The 16,990-nt window shown below is 33.4% G+C and overlaps 3 protein-coding genes across 6 annotated transcripts in view; 2 read left to right on the top strand and 1 right to left on the bottom strand.

Moving 5' to 3' along the window:
• Positions 1-2,947, top strand: part of LOC108755930 (zinc finger protein DPF3) — a 14,663-nt gene extending 11,716 nt beyond the window's left edge. For both annotated transcript variants that reach the window (XM_018499371.1, XM_018499370.1), the window contains 2 exons: positions 686-798; positions 1,209-2,947. In XM_018499371.1, coding sequence (XP_018354873.1) covers positions 686-798; positions 1,209-1,340 — 245 coding nt within the window. In that variant the 3' untranslated portion in view covers positions 1,341-2,947. The remainder of the gene's footprint in view (positions 1-685; positions 799-1,208) is intronic.
• Positions 2,948-3,010: 63 nt separating this feature from the next.
• LOC108755776 (iodotyrosine deiodinase 1) lies at positions 3,011-5,943 on the bottom strand. Of its 3 annotated transcripts, none has more exons than XM_018499017.1 (4): positions 5,574-5,943; positions 4,435-4,638; positions 3,815-4,131; positions 3,011-3,327 (listed from the first exon to the last, which is right to left on the bottom strand). In XM_018499017.1, exons 1-4 carry the CDS (start codon positions 5,734-5,736, stop codon positions 3,142-3,144), a joined length of 870 nt encoding a protein of 289 aa, XP_018354519.1. In that variant the 5' UTR covers positions 5,737-5,943; the 3' UTR covers positions 3,011-3,141. The 3 variants fall into 3 exon arrangements, with proteins under 3 accessions (XP_018354519.1, XP_018354518.1, XP_018354520.1); XM_018499016.1 differs by having other exon boundaries at positions 4,435-4,641; positions 5,574-5,942; XM_018499018.1 differs by having other exon boundaries at positions 4,435-4,641; positions 5,682-5,942.
• Positions 5,944-10,739: 4,796 nt separating this feature from the next.
• The window catches only part of LOC108755983 (ribosomal protein S6 kinase alpha-5-like), a 41,836-nt gene continuing 35,585 nt past the window's right edge, over positions 10,740-16,990 (top strand). Inside the window, exon 1 of the mRNA XM_018499490.1 lies at positions 10,740-11,579. Within this exon, the coding sequence (XP_018354992.1) occupies positions 11,477-11,579 (103 nt within the window). The 5' untranslated portion in view covers positions 10,740-11,476. The remainder of the gene's footprint in view (positions 11,580-16,990) is intronic.

Here is a 16,990-nt window from a genome sequence, read left to right as displayed (position 1 = left end):
ATATATATATATATATATGAGATTATATATATAAAGAGTGTGATACGTTATATGAGTTGCGTGTTGTGTGTATGACGATGAAAGAAAGAGAGAATTTGCGAGAGAACGCGAGAGGGAGTGAAAGAGAGCGAAAGAAAGAGAGAGAAGGAGCGAGGGAGAGTGTGCATCTGCGACGTTTATATTGTGCTGCGCAAGAAAGAACGTGAACTATTCCAAGGTACGCCCTGCTATTACTTACCACCTATTATTCCAAATAATAACAGTATGTTCAAAATGCAACATCAAAAAAAAAAAAAAAAAAAGAAATTACAGATATCATGAAATAAAATATTCTGTGCGGAAACATGAGGACGTATCATTATTCCGGACGTTTTTAGTGCTGAGGAAAGGTGAAAGACATATAGAGTCGTACTTTTGTGGATCAAATTTCTCATGCTCTTTCTTTCTTACATGTGTAAAAAAAAAGAAAAAAAAAAAATTTTTTTGATTTGACGATGTGACGATGAGAAAGCATCGAAAAGTAAATGATTTGTGGAAAAAAATAATTAAAAAAAATGAATAGCTTGGAGTTCACTGTTCTTCGGCACAAGATAACTGTCCTGGCACCTTTCTACTCGCATCCCACGACAGACTCCTCGTTCCATCCCACTACGTGTTCCTTGACGTGCGTACGTTCTTGTTATAGGGCATCCAACTTGTTTGCAATTCACTGCAAACATGATCGTTTCTGTTCGCAAGTACAGGTGGCAGTGTATCGAATGCAAATGTTGCTCTATTTGCGGCACTTCGGACAACGATGTAAGTATCTATTCCGCAATCTCTTTCGCAGGCTCTCGGCTAACGCCTAAGCAATTGAGTTTGGACGGTAATAGAAGCGCGCGGGCGAATAGTACGAATAAATACGGTATTGATCTAGATTTTCATTCGTGTGAGAATTGTTGAATTATTTTCGAGAATCTTTTCGGATCAATTGTCACATTGTGTTCACGTTTTTAAACAATTTTAACTGTCGTATCTTAAATAATTTCTAACACTTATTCGTTAAAATCGACGGGTCCGAGTTTAACGCGCTGTCAGACGAATTTAACGGCATTGCCGAAAATTTGCAAGAATCGTTGAAAATAAATGTATTAATATTATGCGCTTTACACACACACACGACCATGGATTGATTTGATATTAACGGTATATTTGGCGAACTAAAATAGGATCAGTTGCTGTTCTGTGACGACTGTGATCGTGGCTACCACATGTATTGTCTGTCTCCGCCTCTTGCGTCACCTCCCGAGGGCTCCTGGTCTTGCCGCCTATGCATAGCCGAATTTCATCACCGTGATTAAGTCCACTTTCATAGATAAGTCACGGAGCTATCCATTTACTGTGGCATAGCGGTCATCTTATTAGGAGAATTAGGAGAGTATTCACGGGCTCATCCATATACTATAGTATTACTTATACGGCGTTTACACACCGGCAAATTTGTTCGAGAAGAAGAAAGAAAAATTAAACGGCAACTTCATCGATTTACTCTATTTATTACGAAATTCACATTGATCATCAATTACCCGGTTAAATTAAATTATGTTAATGATAATGATAATGATAATGATAATAATAATTAGGAGGATACGTTTATATAGCATACTACATTAGATATCTCAGGCACTGGTGATCTCAACGAGATAAAGATGTAAGGAAACACATATTTATAATTTAACTGAGGTAGCTTCTACGAATAGATGTATAAAGATATGCCGCAACCCAACTGTTAGCAAGGTTCCCGTAAGTGGAACGGAGACAAAGAGATTACTAATTTTAAAGACAAAGACGGAGTTCGATTTACCGATGATGTTAGATTTTACATTCGTACTGAACAAAGTGTATTTTTTGCTCATTTTAGAAACTGACGCGTGTGTATATACACTCTACAGCGATATTACTAACTACGTGAACGAACGAAACGAACGATAGAGATTTAATTAAAGATCGCTAAATAGGACAATACTCTCCTAGTTCTAGATTCTACTCTACTCTTAGTCAATGATATTTGAAATTTTGTTGCTTTCCAAACTTTTACAGTTGCTTAAATTTAACGAAAATTTGGCGATCTCTCGAGTTTTCACATTAAATCTTAGCTCCTCGCTATCGACTTGGCTCGGGCCGCGTTTCATAGGAGAAAGGAATACGGAAAAGAAAACGAAAGAATTCATATTCTAGATCATGATATTAATAGTATTTGTTCCATGAATAGTGATAAATAGAATATTATCTGTTTCTCTGTATGTATCATGATACTAAAAGCTTTTACACATAGCTATTAGTAGCGGACATAGCTGTCGTATACAGACTTGCAGTACTGGAGGAAAATTATATTCTACATGTTCTTCGTCATTTATAGCTCAGTATTTTTATATTTTATATATTAAATGTACTTAATTTAAGACGGCGCTGTGGGTGATATTTGGTATATATATTCGTTGATTAATATAAAACCTCCTTTTTCAATTTATCGATCTTATATTATCGCCTAATTGTATTATGGTTAGATACACTCAAATTTCCATCGATTCACTCTTAAGTTCTTTTTTTTTTTTTTTTTTTTCTAATTAGAGCGACGGTTTTATATTTTATATTGCTTATTTTTAACATTATGTATACAAATTTGAAAATAAATATTAGTTTATACAAACCGGATTATTAAGTTTAGAAAAGTCTTATTGCGTGCCATTGTATACTTTTTATTCAACTCTCTCTCTCTGCAGGAGAAAGAAATATAACAAACAATATGACTCACGAACAGGTGCTATATTTCAGGGATTAGCTTTTCTTTTGAATGTTACGATTACTTTGTAATATTGGCAGCGATGTTTTAAGCCAAGGGGCACTACATTCTACGATTATAGTAAATAATTATTATCCACAAAATGTAATGTAAGATATTAAAAAAAGTTAGTAATCCGAAAAATATAAAATTTTTCATAAAAATAGCATTAACATAAATACATGTTGGATTGTTTATTTCAAATACTCCCATTCTCGTTTTTCCATGTAAATAAAGAAACGTATGAAATATTCTTGCAATTTTTTTTTAGCGCATCAAACGATAGCTATAAGGCATCAATTGTGTAATTTATACTTCCGTTAGTCGATCTCGACTAGGATCTCAGTCAGATCTTTCCGCTGCAAATCGGGTATAGTGGCGTCTTTAGCTGGATAACCGACCGGCAGAAGTAATACTAACTTCTCGTTGGATGGACGTCCAAGGATGTTGCGTATTGCTGGTCCACAATTCATTGGCGTAGATGTAAGAGTCACCAATCCGGCATACTATATTTGAAAATGATGTACAATAAATTAAGTTAAATATAGACACAATCATTACATAAGTGAAGTATCACAAAGTTTATGAGATACAGTTCGTAATGACTCGTTCCAAAATTTTGTTAAGAATTTAATCAGAGATCATTTTTTTTTTTCAAATCGATACTTCCTTCTATTTGATTAATTAATTTATTTTAGTTACATTGTATATATTTGATTTTTATATATATTTTTTATGTTATATATATTTTGTTATATATATTTGATTTTTCATGAACTGTGAAAAAGACTCTTCACAGAAAAAAAAAAAAGATTTGTTTTGAGATAACCTTTGATACAATCAATACAATTATGTAATAAATTAATAAAATTATAATGATAAATTATAATGTATAGATTCATGACTTGACATATACGATGGGAATCTTCAAATTGTTATGTTTCATGAAATTGTCTTCAGTGACATTAATGACAAGGAAATATTTTAATTCACCTGTATAGCAGTAATGAGAATTCCACATGCGATAGAAACGCTCAATTCATTATAATAATGAATCTTTTTCTGTCCATTTGGCAAAATGCCATAAGTTTGCTTGAACACAAGTATCAAGTACGGAGCTGTGGTGAGGTATTCCTTTATCCAGTTAGTCCTTAGCGGAGATAAGTCAGTTGTCCACTTTATACCCATCCTCTTTTTGTAATTGATTTTTTCCTCTTGCTCTACGATATCTCTGATGTTTGATTTCGTAGTCGGATCGGATATCGCAATAAAAGTCCATGGCTCTGTATGCGCGCCGCTGGGAGCAGTACCTAAATAAAAAAAGAAATATTGTAACTTGAAAAGATGAGATGCGTATATGTAAGTATCTTGAATCAACTTGTTTTAAGTATCTACTTCTAATATAATCTAGAGTATTAAGATTTAATGTCGATATTTTAACGCATAATTTATGCTATGAATCATTTTTGTCTTTATTTTTATTTTTACAATAACTGTTTACATTTTGAAAATGTTTGAAACATTGGATTTCAATTTTTTAATCGTACAGTGTTTTCTGGGTTTGAATTTTTAATATTGGAACAGATTTTACTTGATAAGTATCATCGAAATACCTGCGGCTCTTATAAGTTCACGGATAACTTCCTTCGGAACGGGATCGTCGCTAAAGAATCTTAAGGTTCGCCTCGCTGCAGCTATTCGATAAAATTCTGACGCACGAGCTAATAATTCCTTTTCGGATTTCCGAACGTTATGGTATGGTATGTGCTTAAGATCGTGTGGTAAAGCGGGCTCCACTTCAAACGATCGTTCATTCACTTCTGGAAGATAGTAATATGAAGAAATTGTTATCTTATCAAAATCCTTATCGTATAATGTGTATAATTAAACATATATGCTACGGACGGAATTGATAAAAATGCAGCAGAAAAAAAAAAATAAAATTCAAACATTGTATTTATTTATTTTGGCGGAATAAAATTACAATATTTAATATGCAATATGAAAAAAAAGGATTTTAGGTTCTCTTTCTAAAATCGAAAATAAGAATCACATAATGCAATCGCGAAGTGGACTTTTTTAATACTAAGAACTATGGATAATTAATTATTTTAACTATTTAAATTTATTATTATACCGATTTGGAATACAAAAGTTAATAGTGGTACAAATTTCAAAATTTAAGTAGCTGTAATTTTATTAAAAATAAAGAAATTTATCTAGCACTTTGTTCTGTTGAATGTATATAATTGCTAATTTAAAAAAAAAAAATCATATTAATTATTCAAATTAAGTAGCGCTACAAATTTTTGTTTTGACTTAATTATTTTTTAAAAGTTAAGAATAAATGGTAATTGATCAATTTATATACTAATACAATACATTGCAACAAAAGTCACGGAAAATCTTAGAAAAAGCACTGTTATAAATTACATAAAAAATAACAAATCAACTATTTTGATTGCTTTTTGATAGCTGCAAAACGTAAAAATTATGTAATTTCTGATCATGATTAACTCAACAAAACTTAGCATATTAATCATTACTCTTGTCATTTCCTTAATTATCGTTATTAAATCCTTTGCGATACATGAATCTTCATCACTTATTGCAATAAAGAAGCTGATTTTAAGATTTCAAGTGAGAAGGCCTAGTATTTTTCGCCGTTTCTTCGCGGATTTTTTTCCAAAATGAAACGAATATGATTGTATCCAGCGTCTTATATACGTAAAAGTATCTGCTGCGACATTACTTTCACTTGATTCCGTGGATTTCTCGGTTAATACACTTGTCCCATTTTGCACAGTTCTCTCAACCAAATGTTCGAAGAATGTTTTTAACAAAATGAACGACACAATACCAATGATTATGTGATAAAAGTACTGGATCGTGAAGGGCAAGTATTCGGCGAACATTTCTACGCACAATGTAGTTGATTTATGCGGCTCTTCACATGTTACTGATTCGCTACCAACTATCGAGTGAGACAATGTAAGTTGCACGAAAGATAAAATAAAATGACGTCAATGATTGCATTCAGTAAAAACGCAGCCTTGCAATTGTTGCAAAATTGTTTAATACGATTGACTCCTCACTGGATAAATGCATCAAACTGATCATATTACAAAATCTTACAACAATTGTAAAATTGCTTTTTCTGTTAAACGCGGCCGCTATCGAACATTCACCACCATCACTTAAAAACATCGAATATGTACAATTCAGGCGCGAGCTATGCTACGGGAAAAGGAAAAGAGTGGGGGGGAATTTTTCTTTTTCCCTCTCTCCGTTCTCTTCAGTAATTGAACATTTTTCTCAAATAATACATTTTTGACGATAATTTTGTGATGAATTCTTGACATAATGACAATGATTAAGTAATTTTTTAGTTAAAAAAGCACATATAAATCATTATTAATTACGTCAAGAATTGTATTTAATGTCATTTTGATCTTATTATGATTTTGTATTCTACCTGTGTATGACCTGATGATTACACAGTTCGTAAATTATGATTTTCGTTGACCATATTCAGCGGAAAAAGTAGCTTCGTAACTGTTGTAAGATTCTTTAATATGATTGGTTTATATCTCTAGAGAGTTCCACTACATGGATCTACATGTAAAGTAATCAAAACTCTATATGACCTAGTATTCAATATTCATTGTTTGTAGGTACAGAGAGAAACCTGTAACTAATTACACGATGAATTTACCAAGATAGCATTAGTAAGACATGCAGGCTATCCGTCTGACTCAATTGCATTAATATATTGCTCAGTTGTTTATTCTGTTATACTGTCAGTAAAGCAAAATGCAGAACGTCGTAGTCATGATGTAATTTTTCGCAAATAAATAATTGTTTTTTATAACTACTAAGAGAGGTTATTAATTTCTGTAGTTTATATTATTGTAGCTCTGTATTTATACTTTTATAACAATGTATTTAATTTATATCTTCATCAGAACGTTTTGTTTTTAATAAAACAGGAGAAATTCTTTGTAAGGTAGAAACAATATGGCCAGATATATTGAATGTATACACATCGATTGTAATGTTTTTCTTGGTACTTCTGTTATTCCAAACTGTATATAGATTTTAATTCATCTGCTAAAACATCGATAGAGATAAGTAAGTAAATAAGCGATTATTTGGAAAATAGTTCTTTGTGTATTCTTACATGTCAATAAACACATCAATATGTTAATAAATTTATAATCTTACAAAAGTAACACTGCATCACTTTATTTTTCATTTTTCTAACATTTTTTTTATAAAAAAGAGGAAAACATATATTTAGACTATATTGGATACACACATATGTACTGTACTTTTTAAAATCTTCACTGCAGTCATATAAATATTTGAAAAAATTCCATAACTTTTTTTATGTTCAGAAATGTGTCCTCTTTTAAATCTGACCAACAGTTTTCAATTTTAAACTCATGAAAAAATATTTTTAAATCACAAAGCCACATAAATAAGATCCTATTATTTTATAAGTAATTAATTGTATTAAAAAATCTTACAATAGATGCAAAGTCATTTTTTCTGCTGAATTCATTATTAATTATCAGGCGAGAGATTAAGAAATGAGCGATATTAATGTGTTACTTTGAATTACGGTTGGCGTTAAACATTGTTACCAAATATTTTGGGTTTATTATGAAACTGCTGGCCAACAGACTTTCAATATTTTGTCTGTTCTCCTAACGGAATATATATATACACCTTAAAGGTACAAGCAACTTTTCATGCTTTTACAGAAGAAATTATGAATTATTCTTTAGAATATATAAATGTGTGTCTTATGAGATACAGGTCAGGCTCGAGCGAAACTGTTTTTTGAGAATCAAAAGTAATAATATAATGATTCTATACTCCAAAACATCCTCTCCAAGAAAAATTTTACTCGCTAAGATGTAGTATATGTTACGTGTACATATTACTGTATGTACATATTGAATAAAATTTTCCTCGAAAGGGACGTTTTGGAATGTGTTTTCCAAATATGGAAGAATTTATATGTGCCAATTGGCGAAACGAGAAAGCAAGTCCGAGTGACAAGATTCTATCCTGTTCCAGATCTCTCGTCTCTTAATGACACTCGTTTCCTCACTTCTTTTTTGCTACCTATTTCAGGACTTGGTAGTCAACTGATGGAAGAAAACGATCGAATAATATATTATAGTACAAGTGTGGATACTCGAATTTGGTATTGATGTTGTATCACTCGTGTCAAATTTCGAACATAAACTTTTAGTTTTCTGATTATAGATATATTAGCTGCACCATAAGTTGAGTTCATTAATTCTGATAGTTATTAATTGTCTCGGTTCGTTGAGAACTGAAAATCGTAGGAGCGTTTTCGTTTGCATTTTAAACGCCTTTCTCCCTTATTTGCCAAATACGGCGACTAAGAATATAATTGAAAGAGAGAATTAGTTTTCTCAGAAATTTCTAATAGCTTTATACTCTTTTGCTCCATTTACATAATATTACGTAACTTTGTCCAGCAACAAATCGATAATATAAGGGTTATAAAAATGAAAAAAATTATAACAAATTAAAAAGTAAAAAATAATAAATAAAATGCCAATTTGAGCCGACACTGATTATTAGTGTGTATTTTAATATCATTTATTCAAAGTGAATATTAAACGTATACGTTTCGACCTATGATCAAGGTCCTCTTCAGTACAAAAATATTAACAAAAGTACATAATGATACATAGCGCATACGAATATAAATTAATACTTTAAAAAGCGAGAAAAACGTGGTGGTGATGTCTGGGTTAATTTTGATCATTAAATTGCTAAGTTAACTAAAAAGAAAAATATTTTTTGTTATAAAACGGACCAACCCAAAAGGTTAAAAATAATTTAAAAAGTACTAACATGAGATTATATGCGAAAAATAGTAAAAAACAAAAAACGTGGCTTTAGAATTTTCTTTAGAGCGTATCGATTTTATTGAAATTAAAAAGTTTTTCATAGATATACATTTATTATTTATTTAATAAAAATAGCTTTTTATTTATTTAATATAAAATAAGAGATTTTGTTGTATTACTGTGTATAAAATTTCTACGAGAAAATTTGCTTAGACAAAATAATTTTATATAATCCTATTAAAAAAAGAAATATCTCTTCCCAATAAATAAGCTGACGTCATTTGTTGTCATTTTAATGTCAAATGACGGTAAAGACATCATTTTGACGCCAAAATGACGATAAACAACTACGTCAGCTTGCTTACTAAATTATCGATTCTTGCATTTTCTTCTCGTTATTTTTATGTACTTATTAACGAATTAATCCTTTGACTTGTGCACCAATCTGACAGCACATTTTTTCGTTTTTTCTCTCGTTTTACGATCACAAGGTGATGCAACGTGCGCCGTGTTGACCTTGATTATCAATAAGGAAAAATCGATACATAGAATTAACGAGAACGCAGTATACAATGTCTTCCTCCAGAATCGCAGGAGATATATTCCAATTGCAAACAGACCTTTTACAGAACAGAATAAATAGTATCAGAAGCTGCGTTCGACACTTTGGAACTACCTCATATAAGATAAAAAAAGCAATGAGAGAGATAAGAAATTGCGTACGAAATTCTCGAGAGAGCAGGACCGTGTCAAGCATTCGATGTAAATGAGGATCAATTAAGTATTAGTAATTTTCGAAAACTCAATCAAATTCTGCTTGACATAGTATAATAATGTGTTCAAATTTAATTTGTGTGTCTAAGTACTGTCTTTTTTTTTATTTTTTATTTCATCGACTCTGACATTAAATATTCTGTTGTGTACACAAAGCGATTGGCTGGGAACGTGGTTGCCTGTGTATTGCACCAACCATTATACCTATGAAATATGTATCACAGTAATGCTTGGAATGGAATCTTTACACTTTGTTTAACTTTAGCTCAGGGATTCGATTGTGTATCTCACAATTTAATGAAAATCATAAAAAACATAATCATAATAAATAATTCATTGGAACATATTCATTATATATAATTCTAATTAGTTAAAACCTGTAATAGTAAATTTGCTCATTTTTGTATTTAATTTTTGTATAATTAACTTCTTAAATCAAGCAGCGATTTCGAATAAACGTGTTACATTCGCCAAGATGCATACTCAAAAAACGTGATTAAAACGAATAAGGATAGATTGAAACGAATTGAAATTTTATTTATCGAATGCGTTTAAATAAAAAAACTGTTTTTTTTTAATTCAATTAAATTCAATTGGATTTCATTGGATTCAACTGGATTTAATTGGATTGAAAAACTGCATTTTCTATTCAAATTTTTGAATTGAGCAGTATTTATGGCGCACCTAAAAAAAGTTGATGTTACTTTTAGATTAGAGGGTATAAAAATGTGCTTCATACAATTCCTACGAATAAACAAAAATACATTGGGATTGGAAAAGGATTCACTTCAACGTTCCTGCGAATATACTTTTGAAAATCTGAATCCATTTCAATGAATTTCTCGTCATTTCAATTCATTCTCGTTACAGCATAAACGCGCCTTGTGACGCCATTACACAAGTCAAGTATAAACGTCAAAACAATAACAGTAATTCCAGAATAGATGTGCATTTTATTGAACGCTTTTATATGTTACAATTAGTGTATATGTATTACGATCAAGTCGGACGCTTTCCACACATTGAATTTACCGTCAGTCCGAACGGCGTCGAAATATTCTCCAAGAGAGCTTTGTTCAAATGCTTACTTAAATGTTACTTAAATGTTAGATTAAAAATCTTCGAGGAGATTAATTTTATCCTCGTTATTAATATCTGGTAAACAACAACGATAAAGTGATCGGAGCTACTCAGGTAGTGTGTTGTTCGTACGCAATCTAAGAGGAGGACTTCGGTCCGGACAATCGGTATATCACGCGCGGGGCGCGGAGTTACGGTGGTACGGGCCTGAAACGGCTGAGTGGCCAGCGCGCGAGCGGCCAATAAGCGGTGGCGCTCGGCGGCTGCGCGAGAGGCGTGAAGCGCGTAGTAACGAAAACGTGCACGGGTCCGGTGACACGGCTGTGCGGGTTCCGTTCCGTCCGCACCATTCGGGCGCGGCGAATCGGGCGGTTTGCGGAAGGTGATCATGTGAAAAGGACAGCGGCACCGACGGCGCTGAACCGTGATTTTCCCCGTGCCGACGAGGCGCGTTTCGTGCCGGTGCGCCCACAGCTGCACCTTCTGCACGCGCAAAAAGCTCTCACTCTACGTCGTATTATCGCGTACTCCGCACAACCGTGCGCGCGCGCGCGCGCACACACACATACACGCATACACACATACGTACAGTTACACGGACACGTAACGTACGTACGTTCGACGCGGGTACACGCGCGGAACGGACACACGTGTGCGCGTAAGCGATATACACGGAGTGCGTGAACGACGGAGCGCGAGAGAGACGTTTCTCTCGACAATCCCGACGCGGGATATAGGCGTACCGCGAAATGCGCGTCGTCGATTGAGCGATTCGAGTTCGTTCCTGATCGCGACGTCCCGCAGGAACGACGGTAACGGTGACTGGTGACAAGTGCGCGGCGTAGGAAGGAAGAAGACAAGAACAGAGAGAGAGAGAGAGAGAGAGAGAAAGACAGAGTGAGAGGATATGGAGAACGCCATGCAGCCGCTACTTCCACCGCCACCCCCGCCCGCTTTCAACATGCCACGGAGCAGCACGGAGCAGACGGTCACCCACGAGTTGATATTTGGTACGTCCATTGCTTTCCGTCACCTTGCGAACGTTGTAGATGTCAAAGTCCGCGGATTAAGTCTCGCCTCGGGTGAGACTTCGCCGAATTGTGGCGAACACGCGTGAGCGATATCCTTCGATCGCGAGCGCCAGAAGCGCGTCTCGCAAACTTACCGAAATCGCTGTCGGCTCTTCGCATTATATTTCGCACGATCGGAAATATCGTTACGGTGCTTTATCATTCCGATGTCGGATCGCATTTGATCCTGTTTCTCAATAGGTTCGTTTTCTTGTTTGCTGCACTAGAAACTAGACATTTGCGTTATAACTTTCCCAAATAACACAAAGCCTAAAGGAAGGACGTGAGACGTCTTTAAGATGTCTTTTGCAAAAATGTCTTTTACGTCCGTTTCTACTGATGTAGAAAACTTCAGTTTCGGCTCAGCTCACTCTTCATCTTTTCCTAATTCTTTAGAACTAAAGAATGATGAAGAATTAGCTGAATCAAGATTAAATGTAACTGTTGGTAGAAACGGGCATAAGCATTTTTTTGTAAAAATGTTTTAAGGCGCTTTTGTGAAAGTGTTTTTAATGTTCATATTTATCAATATAGATTAATTTCGGTTTAACTTATTTTTTTGTTTATCTTGTTCTAATTCTGAGAATCGAGATTAAAGTTATCTACATTGGTAGAAATGGACATAAAACGTCTTTGTGTTTTCAGAGATTTTGCGTCCCGTTTTTGAACATGCGTTTTTGTCCGAGGTTTCTTCTCGCTTTTGCGCCAAATGTCACAGACATATATACAATACCTGTTTCGCTGCAAAAAGTGAGTTACAAGTTCAGCTTAAAAAAAAAAAAAAAAAAAACAAATCTCACTGACATTATCCGAATGTGTTGTGTTACGCAATCGTTTGACACGAGCCGCCGGCGCCGTCGCGTTTTGTACTTTGATAGGAGAGCCATAGGACAATCGAGAGAAATATCAAGTCTCGCTTGTAGACATTTTGAACGAATAGCAGCACCGTCGACGTAGCGCGCGGCATAAAATTAAAACTTGCGACAAGCCAAGTTTTTTGCGCCGGCTGGCTTCGTCGGCCTCTCGCTTGAAAATCGTCTGAAAAAGAAAAGGACGTAAGAAAGAAAGAAAAAAAAAAAAAAGAACTCTCGCCGTTCTCTCGATGACGCGTCTCTCGAGATCGCCTGCGAGAAGGCGAGAACGCGCGCGGCTTCTCGCCTAGATGAATAGGCTCTCTCTATATTTAACCGTACAGCAATATGTAAACATAATCAGACTGCCATTTTAGAAATTAGGTCTGATCTATCAAAAACGCTGTCGCGTCGCCAAAAATCATTCTCTCGCGTTCGTTAGATCTGGCAAAGGCAAAACACTCAGCCCACTTTTCGACGATCATTTCAAGAGTCCAGAGGAGCCACTCTGTAATCGTGAAAATAATTCTGAAGTTTGTTTTTTTTTTTATTGCTTTACTAAAACTGCGCTAAAACTTTCTCACTTTCGCCAAGTATCAAACATATATCCTATCTCACTTTAAAGATGCATCAGGTGTACGGCTTTACAAACAGTGACTGTAATTGGACTGTAATTTAGATTTTCTGTGTAAAAATGGAATGTTGCGTGTAACAAATGAAACAGTTCAATATTTTATGTATTTCAGAATACAATTTTATAATAAATTTTCTCATTTTATCTTAATTATTTTTTAAAAACACATATTACCTTTTATTGAAATTATTTTTGATCCAGATTTTAAATTGTTAGTTTACTACTTTTGAATACAATTGGCTGCGTGCAACAGAAAAAAAGCAGCCTCGCGATTGTTGTAAGATTATTCAGTGTGATTGGTTTGTACATATATATATTTCCAGGTCCAATGAAAGAGAGAAGCACTAAGGATAAAGCTCCATTATGTTAGAACTTTACAACTGTTGCAAAGATGTTTTTCTGCCGAACGCAATGTAGAGAAATCTGAAATTTTTCAATGATTTTTTTGTTTTGTTAAAAAAAAAATATATGCAATACATTCTTATGCAAAGAAGTGTGCAGCTATATTTCACAGCTGTAAAAAAACCAGACGTCTGATCTCATATTGATCACTAAAATTCTTTAAGCTCTCTTTGTTTCTCTTGTATTTTCCAATCTTCTCCAAATGTGAAAGATACGTGCGACGGCTTTTGTCGAAAGTTGGTACACGATATGAAAGTATCATTTAAATTACTAACCTCCGGTTGCTTTAATTTTAAGCAAGGCTTAAAACTTTCTTTGTTCCTGTCTTCTTTCGATTTTAAAACGAGAGAATTTTAAGTTTCGCTTAAAATCAAAGTAATGGAAAAGCAACCGGACCTAATACGCCTTACCTGAGATGGCCTTACTGTCTTTATGAAGAATCTTCGTCAATATTTTTACAAGATGAAATATTGATCTTACATGTGTCACGAACACAGTTAAAACTCTGCTATTTCATTGCTCGCTCATTGTTAAGAGCTCATGCTCTTATTCTTCTTATTTCCGAGCATTCTTATCTCGAGTTGACAATGGTCATTCATCATTTAGACTTGGTCAAATAAGTTTGAATACCTTCAATATTTTAAAGAAAAATTTCTTGCTAATCGGCAAAAAACCTTTTTTTTTTTTTTGTCAAAACCTTTGTCCTTTTTGTCATCTCTTGTTTTCTCGTCTGGTCACTACCTGAAAACATACTTCTGATCCTCCGAAGTAAGATTTTCTAAAGCTATTTCTTGCACAATGGACGGACAAAGAAAGGGCAGAGAAAGTTGTTGCTCTATAACTTTTAAAGCGGTTCCATCCCTAAACTATAGAAAAGAAATGGAAAATCGGTTAAGAAAGCCTTTTAAAGTCCATCGCCTTGACTGGAAAGTTATCTATAGATTTTTCATGGCAATAATATTATACTTGACATTTGTGTATCATAGTTTTTCATTTTTTCATAATACTTTTTCCAAAATGTGACATGTTAAACGATTATACTAAATTATACTAAACAGTATCAAATCAGTATCATTTCAGTGATACGTAAGACAAAAATTCTAAAAAAAATTATATCATTTCGTTAAAGTACAATCTAAAACTATGATACATAAATGTCAAGTATAATATTATTGCTATGAAAAATCTATAGATAACTTTCCAGTCAAGGCGATGACTTTAAAAGGCTTTCTGAACCGATTCTCCATTTCTTCTCTATAGTTTAGGGATGGAAAATTCCTGTCTTATCGAATACTTAATTACAAATTTATTAATATCAATATATGTAACTACAAACTATTAAAAAAAATTTACTGCTGTTAATTTAATTACATTAAGTGCTGCAATTAGATTAAGTGCTTGATTTAATACTATTATCATGCATGAGTACGCCATCTTAAAATAAGATAAGAAAAAGAAAGAGAGAATGGAAGAATTGAATGCGACGATCACATGTGATACAATCAAGTGCACTAACGCGGTTATCGCTAATACAGTGTAATATTATCGTGGACCGTGGACGCTAATGATTAAGGTTCAGCATATCTCGACGGTTCTAACGTCGGTAGCCGATTATTTATTCAACAACAGAAACGATGTGCCGCCACCTGTTAAAATGTATACGAACTCGTTCAGGGATATTTTGCGTCGTTCCTCTTCCTTGCCGTTTCTCTCTCTCTCTCTCTCTCTCCTGCGCTTTCGCCCGTCTAGATCTTTCCTTAAACTTTTTGATACATATACACTTTACCTGACATTTAATTTTAAATGTTACTTGAGTATCATGCAGACGTTATTATTCACAATTATTCAACAATTACGAACAACAATTACGAGTTTTTACGAACAAGCCATATAAAGAGATGAAGGAAACTGCAAGTCACGAAATGATTCAGTCATTCGTTATTTCTAGGAATCCTCTATATTCGGAAATTGAAAGACGGTAAACAGTTAATCTAAGAAGCTAAGAAAATAAGCTGATTGTAGAATGCAGTGGGTGAAATATATCTCGAAGTTTATTCGATTATTCTTGATTTTAATTTGTTTTACTTCAAGAAATTATTTAATAATGACTCACATCGTGAAAGTTATTCACGAATGTCTCTCTAAATCTATATGAAAAAAATAGTTTCGCTGGAATCTAAAAATAGCTACATAGAAATCTAAAATTAGTTACATACAAATTTGAAAATGATTTTATTGGACCATAAAAATAAGTCATTGTTTTAATGTAGACCGTCCAAATATGATGAGTAATGCTGCAAAAACATATTCTGGCAATCAGTTTGAGTGTCCTATATAATTATTTTGATGATTCGGCAAAATTATTTTTAAATTTGTATCTAGCTAAATTTTTGTAGATACTGTTAATAATACCGTTTTTTCCTGTGTATCTCATTTAATTTTTCAACAATTTTATATATGCGTACAATATTTGTATTAATGATAATTAAGCATATTCATGGTTTGGAAGATCATATTGTTCATTTCAGCATAATATTAATACACGGAAGAGATTTTACAGAAGTATCTAATTTACACAGCTAGATACATATCTGAAAATAATTTTGTTGGATTAGTAAAATAATTACGTAGGACGCACAATCTTTCTCTTCTCTGGTTGCTAGAATGTCGAAAACTTTTTGCAATCTCTTGCTCATGTTTGAGAAAATCGTCGATTATTTTAATAATTCAACAATACTATTTTCAGATCCGTATTTAATTAAATTTTTAGATATTTGAGCCAAATCGTTCTTTTAGCGTATAACAATATTATTCGAAAGATAAAATTATTAGTTATAATTTTCTGATATATAATTGTTTATTATATATATCATTTCTACTTAATTTTCCGTGCAATATTTTGATCTGTTGTTACTTCTGGTATTTATACGAATTTTTAGATCGCACAAGAATCCTATTTATTATTTTTCTTCACGGAAAATTACAAATGACCAAACGTCGACATAGTTGCTGTTATCATGCGGAACACGATTAAGTCGCCTTGGTTACGAACACACCCGCGAATCCTGTTCTCGCTGAGAATGAAAAAATGTATGAAGCCGGTCGTCTTCGTCGTCGGGTTTTCGATAAACGATATCGCTGGAGCCGGTTCCATCGATGTTGGCTTCCCGAAGACAAACCTGCATGAGTATTATCCAATCCACCGCAAACATCGTCGTTAAATTGCGACTTTTAGCCAGCAAAACTGTCAATTGGTAAGTTGGCGAGATGGCAAATTTTATTTCCGATTCATCGTTTATATAATTAATTAAAAATAATCTCTTGTTATAGTTACCGTTATTAAAATAAAAATATTTAAACGCAAAATACTTGCATAATAATTTGAAATTCTTGTCTAATATAAATAATTTTAAATATATGCATATCTTTTAATTTTATAGAAAGAAGACTTGTGTTAGCGTTGA

The sequence above is a fragment of the Trachymyrmex septentrionalis genome, unplaced genomic scaffold (assembly GCF_001594115.1).
Source record: "Trachymyrmex septentrionalis isolate Tsep2-gDNA-1 unplaced genomic scaffold, Tsep1.0 scaffold9, whole genome shotgun sequence".
Classification (NCBI taxonomy): Eukaryota; Metazoa; Arthropoda; class Insecta; order Hymenoptera; family Formicidae; genus Trachymyrmex; species Trachymyrmex septentrionalis.
The sequence above is the reverse complement of the archived record's forward strand: the minus strand, read 5'-3'. Positions and strand labels throughout refer to the sequence as shown.